This window comes from Cuculus canorus, chromosome 1, assembly GCF_017976375.1.
Source record: "Cuculus canorus isolate bCucCan1 chromosome 1, bCucCan1.pri, whole genome shotgun sequence".
In the NCBI taxonomy this organism is placed as follows: Eukaryota; Metazoa; Chordata; class Aves; order Cuculiformes; family Cuculidae; genus Cuculus; species Cuculus canorus.
In genome coordinates, this window is record NC_071401.1 from 30596216 (window position 1) to 30610776 (window position 14561).

General features: G+C 35.5%; 1 protein-coding gene across 4 annotated transcripts in view; it reads left to right on the forward strand.

The window, feature by feature from the left end:
- ZC3H13 (zinc finger CCCH-type containing 13) overlaps positions 1-14561 on the forward strand; it is a 51830-nt gene that overhangs the window by 2648 nt on the left and 34621 nt on the right. For 2 of the 4 annotated variants that reach the window (XM_054061855.1, XM_054061871.1), the window contains exons 2-4: positions 3307-3432; positions 3870-3979; positions 9180-9291. The exons of 1 other annotated variant lie outside the window; for it this stretch is intronic. In XM_054061855.1, the coding sequence (XP_053917830.1) occupies positions 3316-3432; positions 3870-3979; positions 9180-9291 (339 nt within the window). In that variant the 5' untranslated portion in view covers positions 3307-3315. The remainder of the gene's footprint in view (positions 1-3306; positions 3433-3869; positions 3980-9179; positions 9292-14561) is intronic. One more of the 4 variants, XM_054061865.1, reaches the window with a different exon arrangement.

Here is a 14561-nt window from a genome sequence, read left to right on the forward strand (position 1 = left end):
CTGTGATCATCAGAGGTGAAGCAATGTAAGATGAAAATGTGGGAGAATTGATGAAGTAAAGGAAATATTTATGGGATGTTCCATTTAAATTGATTATCCATTAGTTTGCAGTCTGAAAAATTTGGAAACTAAACGCTTTACTTAAACAAGTACCATAAGGGGAAAAAGAATTATAGGCAAAGAAGCTTGTCAGTACTATAAAACCGCCATTATTCATCTGAAATTTCAATTCCAGTATTGTTTTGTTAGTCTTTTTAAAATTTTTCCAACTTGCTTAGTCTTTGAAGAATGAAAATGGGACTGACTGCATTTTCAGATACGGTCACTCAAATGCAGAGTTTGACACAGTGAAAATTCCTTGATTTGCCTCTGGACTCTAATCCTCCAGCCTTTTCACAGCTATATTCACCTAGCAGTGAAATCTCATGCAGTTCTGGTTGCAGGAGTGAGACCCTCATGTGATAATATGTGCATACAGAAAGTAGTGTGCTGTGCAGGTCACAACACACTGATTTTGTTTGCTTAGAATAATTTCTGATGAAATATGTCTTCTATTAATACAGAATCTGGTTTTAATTGCAAGCCAGTGGGTATGGGCTGGAATGTAAGGACAGAATTGACAGAATGCTACCTGAAATAGTACGGTTTTTCTTTTTGCATTACAAGTTTTTATTTTATTTAAAATAGGGGGGTTTACAAGCCTGTAGAGGGTTCAAGATTGGATCGTGTTCTCTTTATTTCCTTGTGGGAAACTTGACACAATATAGGGAAGTAGGTAGTTGGAATGAAATTATCTGTTCAGTTATGATGATGTTACCCCCTTCATCCTCTCCATGTTTATAACTATCCTTTTAAGCCTAGTCATCATCATAACTTCCTATAGAAGTTAATTCCAAGAAGGTATTGTTAGATGGCTAAAAAGTGGCGTTTAAAAAAGGTATTTTGCCTCTGTTTCTTTAGAAATAAAAGGATGTTCAAATTAGGAGGCAAAATTAATGTAACTTTTATGTATTTGTATACTGCTATCATGTCAGTGTGTACTGTACTTTTGTATTATATGCACTCATTTTATCTGTCCTTCATGTGTTGAACCCTCTCCCTATGCCATTGCCAGTGCCGTTCTTCTAACCCGTTTTATTTCAGATATGGCTCTTTTTACTGTGAATATTTAAACCAAATTCAGCATTTGGTATATGATCGTCTTATTAAAAATGCTTTTGCATATGTCAGTCAATTTTTGTATCCTGTATTAAAAGAGGGAAGCTGCATGAAACCTAAAAAATGCAGTGGTTTGTTTTTTTCTGAAATATAGTACTGAAATGGAAGGGTGCTCAGCTAGGCGAGGTGTGGTATTGTTTTGCTTCCTAACTTCAATGGTTTATCCTGTCGGACTTTATAACTACTGCTGCACATTGAGCTGTCCACAATAACTCCTAATTATTTTTCTGAGAAGACTGGACTAATTTGAACTCATCAAGTATTTAGACAAAATCATTTCTCCTTGTGTGCATTACATTATATTTATTTGCATTTCATCTGCTGTTGTATTACTCTGTTTTCTAACTCAATTAGTTCTTCCTGGAAATCTCTATTCTCCACAGTTTTTACTAACCCAAATAATTTCCTACTACTGGCAAATTCTACTATTTCACTGTCTGCTTCCACTAATTGATGTTAACCATTGTTTTTAATGTCTGCTATACTACATGGTTAACTTCTGCCCTCTCTAAGCACCTTGGTTAATGTCTTGGTTACCTGAACCTTACTTGTTACATCAAATTCTTCAGATAATTAAGGCCTTGGAGAGCTAGTCACTAGAGATGAGAAATCTCACAAGTACATAGGATAAGGTTGCTTTCTTATGTTCTTTATAAAGAGCTAAAGCGCTTAGCAAGAGTTTCAGCACAGTTTTGTTTATAGAAACTGTACAGTTGTCTGATTTCTAGGGAGATCTTGTCATTGAAGTAACTGTAGGATTCAGATAATGGGGTTTCATCGAGGTACAAGGGGAAAAAAACCAGGTATTAAAGTGTCAAGTGTAAAATACAGGTTACAGCACTGTTATGTTCTGTGTACATTTGTCCACATTTATACATTATGAATTTTTTTTGCCATAGAATGGATCCTTACAGTCTGAATGCTGTGGGAACATATTGTTGATCATATCAGTGAAAATTTATATTAATCCAATCTGGTGGGTGTTAGTTTGAATTTGTATTAATCTGACTGTATGGATGAGCTTTTTGTCATTTGTAATTTGTTTGTATATGAGAAATCAGCTTGTGTGTTCTAAATGCAGTGACACGCAAATAGGAGCAGAAGAGACAGCAGAAGGGTAGCAGATTAGTGTTTGGCTCATTATATTGTACTGGCTAACAACCTCTAGAATGATGACACTTTTCAGTATTACGAAGAGGTGTTTTTTGGAGCTGTATATCAATCATACAGCAACTGGCAGATTTTCCCAAATGGATTTTATTTCCATGTAGATCATATAGCACTTACAGAGTGGACAATAGTTTAAGGAGCCTATTTTGCTCTTTTTCTACAGCCTATCTCTAGTGGTCGATATACAGATCTTCTTTTTTTTTTTTTTTTTTTTTTAATATGTAACTCCTTCCTTTCTCAGGTAAGATAAATTGTGAGTTCTTATTTATGAAACTTGTGCTGTATTTGAAAGGGAGTTACACTTCTTGAGCTTCTCAAGAAGTATCACTGTTGTGAGGTTGTGGTATTTTTGGGTTTTTTTTCCTCTCTAAACTCAGGTGGTTCCAAATAGTTGTAGAACACAAACCAGTAATAAATGTAGACTGTGGATGATATCAAGGTGATTTTCAGTACGTTGTCACATACTACAAAGGGAGGGGGGGAATGGAGCTCTCAATTTTTTGAGATTTGTTTCTGAAAATGGAAGCTGGTTTTAGTGTTTAGAACCTGTTACTGAGAGGTGAAATCTCTTGAGTTGATTCACAAAAAATACATGACAAAGGAAAGCATCTGTTCTGTGTGGTGTTTGCTACCTGAATGAATAACATATCACATGATCTTTCCCAACGGGAAGCTGAAGAATCCAAAGCTGGTCATAAAATAAAATGAAAAAATATCATTACTGATGTTCAGCTAGTTCGAATCAGAGGCATTCCTTGTTATTCAATACATTTCACTCATTTATGGCTTCTTTTTCTTTCTTCATCACCTCTGCAGCAACTCTTACAACGTGTATCATACTATTTTATTCATGTGAGTTCAGTGTCAATAGCCCTAAACTGAAGGATTTTACAGTTTTGCTTTTTTTTTTGGTTGAAGTAGTACAAAATGTCAAAAATTAGAAGGAAGGTCACAGTGGAAAATACCAAGACTATATCCGATAGCACATCCCGAAGACCCAGTGTATTTGAAAGGCTTGGACCCAGCACTGGAAGTACTGCAGAGGTGAGTTATAAAAGTGTTCTTCTTTTCCTCCCCACCCCAGCATCTTCTTTTCCAGGATTTAGATGGTGGGAAAGAGTAGCTCACAAATACCAAATGTTCAGATGTCACTGATGTTAGTAAAGGTCAAAAGAACTCCTTAGTGCTTGGATGTTCAAGATACTAATACTAAAAGTTTCAAATAGCGCGTGTTGCCCCAGCTTCTAGAGAGGAGCCATAGTACTGTACATATTAATACTGTTTCCACCGACCTAAATTTTTTTTTGCCAGACCTGATGCTAATTGTTGATTATTTTCATTTAATTAGTTATATTACTGGTGGACAGAAATTACAAATAAATGGGAGTTAATGTGGAGTCATTTGTTTGTTCTGCCACACTCACACCAATGGTATTTCCAGAAAAGAGTGTGAAATTCACCCAGTAATGTCTGTCTCTTAGACACAGTGCCGTAACTGGCTGAAGACTGGCAACTGCCTCTATGGGAACACATGTAGATTCGTACATGGCCCTTCACCACGAGGTAAAGGCTATAGCAGCAGTTATAGAAGGTAAATCAAGAACTCACTTTGAATTCTTCACATGCTGTAGGAAAATAGCTTTTGCAACTGTCTTCTGTTTTTTTTTTCTAAAAAGTGAAATGCTGTAGTGTGCCTTATGGTATGTTGTATTGATAACCAGTTGTGTTGTGAAGCTGCTCGAAACAATTTGGACAATTTGGCAACTTGCATTGGGTTTTCCCAGGATTTTTGCGTGTATGTAGCTTTAAAAAATGTAGCTTTAAAAAATGAATGGAGTCCTTTGGATGCAGACTAACTTGTTAGCGTGCTTGAAATAGGAAGTTCAAGTATGTTAAAACTTTTTTTTTTGGCGTAGTGTCACTGCAGCTTCTGATATGCCTTTGTCTTTTACTGAAATGCTGTTTTGCAACTACTTACAGCAGTACTCATACCTGCAGCCTTTCTGCCTTCACTATATTGTTTGATATATAAGCTATCTATCCTTTCCCTCCTTTTGTGATGAAACAGTTCTCTTAAAAACATAGTTTTGTGACTTTATCTGTCAGACTTGGGACAAATTTCCTGTGCCACAGGAAGAAATCCAAAAAGTTTCAGAGAGAGTATTTTTTATTATCTGCCTTTTGATGTGTTACTGTAATTTAAGGATGTTTTTTTTTGATTATCCTTTGTTGTGGCATAACACCCGAGTTAAACAGAAACGGAATAGACAGCAAGTTTGTAATATCCTTAGTATTAAGGACAAAGATACAGTACAGTTTTAGTACACTAACCTATTTGTGTGAAAGTTTAATATTTTACAAGCAGCTGTGCTTTGTAATGCTACAGTAATGTCAATGTTGCCTCGATTATCAATAGGCACATTGAAGCATTGAAGTGAAAAGCAGCGAGAGGAAGGTTGGCATGAGGTTAGGGTTCTGTTTCTGGTTCTTCCTGTGATGTACTGTCAGAAAGGTAGTGATTTTTCGTGTTTCATCTTCCATTGGTTCTGAGGTGGTAGTTCAGTGTGTAGTTCGTTTGACCAAGAGTAGTTTGAGTAGTGTCAACTTACTTCTTTCTTTCCTAGACTATATGGAAAAGTCAAATGGCAGATCTTGCTGCTTATTTGTCTGATACATTCAACATTTCATAAATGTGTCCGTACAAATAAAAAGGCGGAGGAATCCACTCTTCCCCCTTCCCCGAAATGACAAATGAAAAAGGCATGCTTGTCTTCAGAAGTTTCTACTGATGGCTCTCAGCCAGGCACAGAAAAAGCTGTTTTATGTACGTAATAAAATGTTGGCGTTTTCATGCCATTTAGCAATGATAGAGATTTTTACAAATATTATCCAGGTTTTTTGAATGCAATTTTATTGGTTTCTTGCAAGCCAACCTAATGCTGCTTCCACATCAATTCAGTTCAAGCAGTGTTCTTGTTAAAGTATCTGAGACAACATAATGGCACTGTGTCTGCATGTGTTCAGCCAGGCTTGCTGGTGTCAAGTCTTTTTGCTTTTGTTCTGCTTTGTAAGCAGTTTGGTAGCACAGAGGCTTGCTGCCTTTCTTTTAATTTTTCCATACCCACCCTAAATAAATCTCATTGGTTGTGATTTTGCCTGACCATAATGCCTCCCATAGTTCAGAATATTGCCAGACAGTAGGAAAACTTGACTCTTGAAAGTGTGAAAGAGACTCTTAAATCTGATTTCGTTACAACTCCACCTCAGCATTAATGTTGCTTCTCACAGCATGAATTTTAATCTTGCTATTATAAGTATAGAGCCTAGCATTTTTTTACGTATAAAGCTTTCCTGGTGAGGATATTAAGAATTCGGTAGTAGACTTTACCAGTCTTCGAGTAAGGAGAAGCTAACAAGGAAAAAGCTGTGTGTAAACATACTATACTAGAAGGAATTTTACTCTATTGCTCTACCAATAGATTGTTGGTCAGTTGCTTGGCAGTTTCCTGCTGGTTCTTGTATACTGTTGTCAGGATCTATGCTGTTATAGTGTCCTTCTCTTAGCCTGTATGATCCTCTTCATTCTGGATCTTTACACTGGATTTAAAAACCAAACCCACAGTAATGTTAGGTAACTATGTATGGATTTTTAAAGGTCCAAATATTGATGTATGGGAAACTGAGAAACGGGGCAATGTTTTTTGAACATTCAGTTATAATATGTACCTTATACACTAATAATAGTCATCAACGCGTATATGCATGTGTGCGTGCACACATACAGACACAGGTATTCTCAGATAGATGTGTTGTTATGTGTGTCTGTGGCTAAGGAGTTGTTTCTGACATTGTAAGTGGTACATAAGCAAATGGTGAAGCTGATAGGAATGTGCATTTCCTAACCAAGTCACTGAATATGGAGAACTGAACTGTTGCAGGAAGCGGTGCTGTTTAAAATCGCTTAACTGCACTGCTTAAGATTTGAAATTATGAAATTCTGCATTTCAGGCCTTGTCTAGAGGTTGCACCCCTAGCAAAAAATATTAAGTCACTAAAGAGAAATTTTTCATTGAGTAGTTATCTTCTTTCAATGTAGAGGGATAATGTTGTGGAGCCTTTTGTGTGAAAAGTTCTACCAGGTGCAGTCTAGCCACATCATCTTAAATCGTAGAGGCGAAATTATAATTATCTGTTGAAATTCAGCAGTGTGCATTATGTGTAATAGCAAAAGGTCCTTTTGAGGACGTCTGGGAATGGGGAAGTTATGTAGAAAAGAAGCCATTGTTTAAAAATTAAAATTGTGGTACACCTAAAAGAAAAATCAGCTAGTAGGCCAGCTTCGTTTTCTGTGCATTAATCTGAAGTATCTGAAAACATTCACAGCTTCCTGAATATTTTTTCTTAAAATTGGACAGATTTTTCAGTCTTAACTTACTAGATTTTTGAGGGGTTATGCTTTTCTTGTGGGGAGGAGTAGGACGGGTACCATGATTTTGCTCCATTGTTCTCTTAAAGCTGAAAACCCCCTCCCAAACCAACAAAAAGCCACCTGCAAACCCCAACCCTGAAGCTATAGCTTTTTTTGTTGCTGTGATTGCCTGATAATTTTTGTAATCTTTAAGTAGATTTGAATAATTTTTTAACAAAGTAATTTTTTTCTTCCCTCCCATACTGAAAAAGGTACCAATTGAGCGTGAAATAAATGGTTTGGATGTTTTTTCACTTCAGGGTATAACTTAAAAAAAAAAAGTATTAAAATATCAAATGTCTCCTTAGATAGTATATGAACTGCATTCAGTGTAAGTTCTCTTGCTCTCTCCTCCTGCTGCTACTTTTTTTTTTTTTTTTCTGAAATTGCTCCTCTTGGGGAACAATCTGACCAGTTAATTATCTATAAACTCTTTGCCTTTTAAATTAATTTTCAGCTTCACAAATACAAATCCTTTGTGCCATAGCTGAAGTACTGTTAAAAATTAAGGCATTGAATTGCCACTTTAGTGTTCAAAGGCAGTTTATTTGTTGAAGTACCTGATGGTTGGAATGCTTCAGTGTTTTAGTAGTGCAAAGGAATTACCTTTCTAAGATGGGGGGAGGCAAAAAAAAAATAAATGATTCCTTGAATCATAACTGTTGCTAAAGCCAAACACTTTAAAGGTGATATAATAATGCATGCAAAGAAGATAACTTCTATTTGTATGCTGGGTATTATTTGATCCTTCTTAGTGCTGAAAGTAGTAGCATGCTGCTGGTTTGTACTTTCCCTCTGATTTAAACTGACCAGTATTTACAACCTTGTGAAAAATTAAATGCATTTAAAAGTGGGAGCAGTCAGTGGTCTTTTTCTTCTTAGATCTTAAGACATTTAACCTTATGATGAAGCTTAAGGAATTAAATATAGATAGCATTGCAAAAGAGGAAATGGAAGCCAATTACTGTTTTTCAAGTTATGCAGAGGTTGAAAATCATACTAATTTAGATTTTTGTATGCATAATTTGTGAAAGACCAATCACTCGTTGTGTGTTATGTGACAGAGGAAGGGGGGGAGAAACAACACTTCATAAATGTAAACCCTGATTCAGTATGAAAAACAAAACAAATTCAAAATTCATTATTCAAATATTATATATGGCTCTTCTAATCAATTAATGTAGCATCAGTATTCTTCAGTGTAAACTGATAAGTACAAATCCAGTACTTGTATACAACCATTTCACAGAGGAATCTGTAGTTACAGCTGACAGTCATCACAGAAGTACCAAACTCAGTATCAAGTGAGATATATATAAAGAGGAAATTTGTTTTCTTGAGCTGAGAGATCATTTGAAGCAGCTCCTACATCTCCTTTGCTTAAGAATTCACTTAAGTGCAGAATTTGTTCTCTTTTAACCCATAAGGGATAAATGGACTTACCAGTCAATACTGCGAGGTGACAGAACTATATAGATGTCTTGTAATAATGTAGGATGTTCCCTCTCCCTTCCCACATCGCAGTAATACCTTTTACAGAAAATATGCCTTAAAGTTGCATGTCTGCTAGAGTTCATCTGATAGTTTGTAATTAAATTATGAAATAATATGTTAATGCAAGTTGGAAACAAACGGAGGCCTCCCAAAAGTGAATTTCTGGTGCATGTGTGGCAAAAGTGTTGTTTGTTGTTCTGGTTTTCTTATGGCATTCTGACAAGGTCATGGAAGGATGGCACCTAGGTCAGGTTATCTCCACTTGTGGACTTCATCCGTATCCAGAGTTGTGCTTCTGTGTGACTGTCATTGCTAGTGTACAGTAGTTTGACTCTGTATTAATTTTATTTTATATACATATAAAAACATATAATATGGATATTAAAATTGGTGCAGATTAGAATATAGAGAGGGCTAAAGATATCTTGAAAAATTTGGTAGGAGTCATTGTGAAACACATTTGCATGATGGTCAGGCAAAGGTGATTCTTTTTTTTTCTGGATAGGATCACCTGAAGCTGATCTAGAGTAGCAACTGAGTCATGCCATAAATACATACAAGTAATTTTTCTTCTTAGAGTCAAGTCTTTGAGTCAAGTCTTTGATGTTCTGAAAGAGTTATTTGGTTGGGTTGGTGTTTTGTGTGTTTGTTTTTTAGAATATTTAAGCCCATTAGAACTGAGTATTTTTTTTTATTCATCCACTTCATTTCTGGGTGGGAGGTTGAGATCTTTCTGTATATAAACTAATAATAATAATTAAAAGACAGATGGTATTCCTTTAAAAATAAACCCATAGAACTGGTTATATTATGTTTCTGTATTATACAGGTCGCCAGAAAGACCTACTGGAGATCTTCGAGAAAGAATGAAGAACAAACGTCAAGACGTTGAGGCAGAACCACAAAAACGAAGTACAGAGGAATCGTCCTCTCCTGTTAGGGTAAGAAGGGAGTTTGCAGAACTCCAGAATCCCTCAGTAGCAATTGGGCAGTATGACCTAGAAACATGATTGTGGTGACTTGTAACTTTCAAAATGCTTTGATGAACTGATCATTTTGTACATAGCATGTGGCATGTTTAATTATGAAGTGTCTTAACAGTTGTATTATTTTTGCCATTTTATATCATTCTATGGTCTTTTGGTTCCCAAAGATTTTATAAATCCGACAGACTAAAATAAGTTATAAATACTGGTAAACAGGTGCTTAATAAAAGTGCAGACTCTTTAATTATTACCAAGAAAGTGTATTAACCGTTATTCCACTCATCCACTGTTTCTCCCCCATGCTTGTTCATATGCATTGTTTACATGCATCCAGACTTCAGTTATTCATCCCAGTATTTGCTTTTGATGAGACCATGAAGTTCTGGTTGTGCGGGTTTGTGTTTCAGTTTACTTCTCATATACCCATCTGCCATCCCAACTACTCACTTTTGGATTTTGTGAAAAATTAATTCATTATTATTCTCATTTTCTAAGCATCTTTCTGCAGCCCTATATCTCTCAAATATTGGAAGTTATTAATCTTGAAATTGTCACCTCTTCCTGCACTGCTGTAACAAATAGGGGCAGGGTTGGTAGTGTGACCCCGAATCTGTGTAGCAATAGCACCAGTGTATTCCTGCGTCATGTTTTTCATCTTCATATGTATGATGATTAAAAGCTTTTATTTGTGAAAAATCAGTTTTGCTTCTGCAGGAATTAACAGCATTCTTTATTTTTCCTCTTGATCTGTTACTACTTGCTGTGTAAAACGAATTATGTCAGGTGTAAAGAAATCAACAGTGGCTGCTATCATTAAATTAACAGAATGGCTTACCTTCCAATCATGTTTTCAGTTGCTGTTAATTTGTATGAACTTTCAATCTTTTTACTCTTTTATTTAGATGTGTTTCTTTGATTTTTCTAATAGTTCGAATAAACTGTTCAGTTATTGGGTACATGGTTGGTGGGAAAGGTGTCTCTTTCCAACCATTATTAAAAGTTTACTGTTAACTTCTCTCCTGGTACAACGCTAATTTTGATGTAATTCATTCTTACTTTTGATTAGTTAAACCTGCTTTTTGTAGTGTTCTGTTAATGTAATAATAAAATACTCTTAAACAACTAAACCCCAAGTAAAGGTGAACTGGAAGCAGGAATCAAAAGGAATTGGAGAATTAGCGAGTCTCTTGAAGTACTGAAGAATTATGTATGGAATAAGCACTCTAAAATATTCTGCTTCAATCTCATAAACCAGAAGGCTGAGGAAACCACTGAGATTTTGTATTAGTTGCCTGGAGGCAACTCTCAAAATATGGGATATCCCAAGAAAATATTCTGGAACAAATAGATGAAGAGGGACAGTCGTCAAGAGTTGCATTGCAAAGAACCAGGATACTTAATAGAAGACTGAAGTGACTGAACCGCTAACAATAATCTTGCTCCATTGTTAGAGTTACTGTTATGGTGGAGATCTGATATCTGATGTTTCCATCTCTTATTAAAGCTTTTGGGGTAATAGAGGATCTGGATAAGAAATACTAACTTTGTTTTGAAATAACAAAAACTAGCTTGTTCCATAAAAAGTTTCATAACTCTCTTTGGGTTTTTATTTTTTAAAAAAGAAGAAAGCAGTTCTATCTCTGCAGACAGAATTTGTGCTTCACCAGTTTATGAGCCTGTAACTGTAACAGAGAGTAGTGGCTATGAGAGAACTGTCTGATACAGGTGAAACCATAAGTAGCTTCTTTTAAAACAAGGCTTTTGAGGCATATAGATAAGATAGCCAAACAATAGCAGGTACAATATTGTCAGGCTTAGATGCCAGCCAAGGGGAAAATTTTAGGTTAATTTCAAATTATGAAGATACAGAGGATGCTATAGTGCTTCATCTAAAGACCTCTAAGATTTTAAGAATGTGGAGAAAATGTTGGATCTCCCAAGGAGAAGAAAGCTGTACTTAAGATTACTAAAGGGGAAAGATAGTTTTTAGTAGTACAATGGCAGATGAAACTTGGTATTGTCAAGTGAAAGGTAATGTGCAATGAAGAAAGAATTTAAAACAAACAAACAAAAAATCATGAATGGATCTTTAAAAAGTAACTGAAACCATCCATCAGAAAAAGAAGTTATTGTGGACAGCTCAATGAAACCATCTGTTCAAAGTGCAGTCACAGTTGCAGAAGCAAACACTCAAGTGTATAAAAATGGGATAAAAAGTGATCGATATTATGCTGTAGAAATTCATGGTGCAGTTTTATTTGAAATGCTATTTGGTTGTGATCACTTGTATGCGAGAAAATCCAGTCAAAGGTCTTTTGGAAGTGGGCATGAAGGTGAGAAAGAGGCTGGAGAGAAGAAAGGAGATGTGGTGAATGCGTATGATGTATGGTTGAGAGAATGTGAATTAGATGCGTCATATTCATACTTTATCCCAGTAGGAAGAGTGGCAAATTTAAAAATGACAAGAGATGAATGCTGTTTGAGTTGTGTATGACAATTCTGCCTGATTGCCAGAAGATACAGGCAGATATCTGAATAAGTTCCACAAGAAGTTGAGACAGGGTAACGAGTATAAAGTCTTTTTAGAAGAGAGTTCTTGCTTGGAGACATAACTAGTGCAATCTATATGTATTTAGGAAGAAATGTCCTATATAGGCAGACTATAGGACACATCCCTTGTTCTTAGTGTCTTGTACTGTTATTTTCAGAGACAATATGATGCATTACATTGTCGAGTACATTGAACTGAGTTATTTCTGTGTTTCTCAGATTTGTGCTTGGAATTATTTCAGCACTGTGTGTTAGTGTATGGGGTATTATACAAATAATTAGATATAGTTCCTGCTGTTACTGTATTTAGTTGGAAATTTTTATGTTGAATTTTTCTCTGTGTTATGAGAAGACAATTACCTTAAAGTATACGAGGTAATACTTGGGAGGTGTGTGTAATTTGGGAGGAACAGTGGGAAGAACTTGAAGTATATTTAGTAGGAAAGGTTTTTGTAAGGAATGTGTATCAGTTTTTTCATATCTCTGCTTTTTGTCACTGTGACTTTTGGATATCTCCGCTGATAATGAAAGTCAGCATTGTTTTCCGTCTTTGAAATGGAAACAATGTCTGATCATTTCAGGGAACTTTCAAATTAATTTTCTTGTATGTTTCTGTAATATGGTAGTAGTTTACACTGTAAAGGTATTATGCCTAGAGCAAAATAGTACTGTGCTTGCCCAAAAGACTGTAGCTGTAATGCATGATAGTTTATTGTAGATTTAAAGGAATCTGCTTTAGAATATTGCTTCTGCCTATATATGTGCTGATAAGGCTGAAACTGAAGCTTCTGCCTTGTAAGAATTTTAGGTTGTAAGAGTCTTATTTATATTCTCTCCATCAGTGTTGGCAAAATAACACTTCTTGGCTAGAAGCATGTTTTGCAAACTGGATGGGTCCTTTTGCAGTTGACTAAACTTTTCTGTCTGTAGTGGGGAATTCATTCAAGTAGACATCAAGTCTTGTGCTGTAGATCAGAGTGCTGATCATATCTTATCAAGTGTGGAATTTCCACTTAAGTAAACATTAAATTAAATAAAATATCACAGAATTCAGCAATAATGTTGTATTTTTTTCCCTTTGTTAAGTAGTGCTTCTCCTGAATGTCAGTGTTAAATTGTAGTCACCTATCCAATGCGTGTAAATAGTTTAATTGTGAGCACATACATGAAAACAGCTTGGGCAAAGTCTGCTAAGTTGTTATTTACTCTTAGGACAATTTATACTTTTTTTTTTTTCCATAACCAATTTTATTATGGAAGGTTATTGTTTCTTGTCTAGTAAATGGCGTGTGTTCAGACTCTACAGAGGAATAGTAGATAGATGTGGCTGAAGTGGATACAGCACCTTCAAGTACAAGTGAGAGACATGCTATTGGCCTTTAGGAGCTTGGCTCATTTTATTCATGGCTTATAAAGGGAGAGATGAAAAAACTATGTAAAGTACAAGAAGGCCTATAAGGGTACAAATGAAATATTTACTCCCCATAATATGAAGGAATTGAATGCATTGTAAGTGGAACAAGTACAATAAAAGGAATGTGTTGGACTTTTTGATGAGAAAAAATTGAAGTATGCATCCTAAGCTGTCATAGCTTAAATTCTTGATTTGCTTGCCCCAGGAAGGTACGTTCAATTCAATTTCTAAACCAAATCTTGTTTTTCAAGATGCAGCGTTACCAGGATCTTTTTTCCCTGATAACTGAAGTAATTTAGAGTATGAATAAGCTGAGATCAAGTTGTCCTGACTTGTAAAATAGCATGCTTGGGTAAAAATTTTCTATTCCCTTCCCTTATATTCAGTAAACTTCCTTTCGTAGATGTTTTTGTTCTTCTATAGAAGTATGATTGTGCCACCACTGAATCTCTTCACAGAAAGGAGAAAATACAGATGGTTCCAAGATGCTTGCATTTGGTTGTAAATGTGGAGATATAGGCGAGGTACATACAAGTTGTGTAGTGTTTTTAACAGGAGTTATTGGTCTTGAAGCATTCTGACTTGTTTGTGTGACAAATTATTTGAGGAATTGGCTTTGAGAAGTTTTTTTTTGAAATCAGAAGATAGAGGATGTACTGACGTGCGTATTTCAGTTTACTAGTAACAAATAGTGTTAAATTGATGAAACTAGTATTTGTAGTTAAGTTGTTTATTGTTTGTTTATATTGTAAGAATTAGTTGGAATATATAGCAGAGGCACAGTTTATTAGAACAGATGCAGCCTTCAAGGAGAGCAGTCTAGAAAAATTAAGATGCTCCAACAAAAAAGTGGTTGCAGGAGAGTTGATAAAGTTGCAGATTTTCAGATCTTATCAGTCATTTTCTTTTAAAGTAAATTGCTTTGGAATGTACTATGATTCTTGCTGTTTGACTGAAACGTCTTTACAACGTGTTGTGATGATGGTTTAGTTGTTGTAGACTTGTCTGCAGCTGTTGTCCACAAGAAACATGAATGATAGGTTAGGATGTTGTACATCATTTTAGAGATTGTCATCAAATGGAGAAAGAATAACTTTTTTCCCCCTTACTCTACAAGCTGCTTTAAATTAAACATGGCACAAATTAGTTCTTTAATGTGAAGTTCCTTTGTGTTACGTAGAGACCGGTTTCTTTCCAAACTCGCTAAGGCTTTGAATATAATATACTAAATGTGTAAGAGGCTTGAAGAAAACTGGGCATA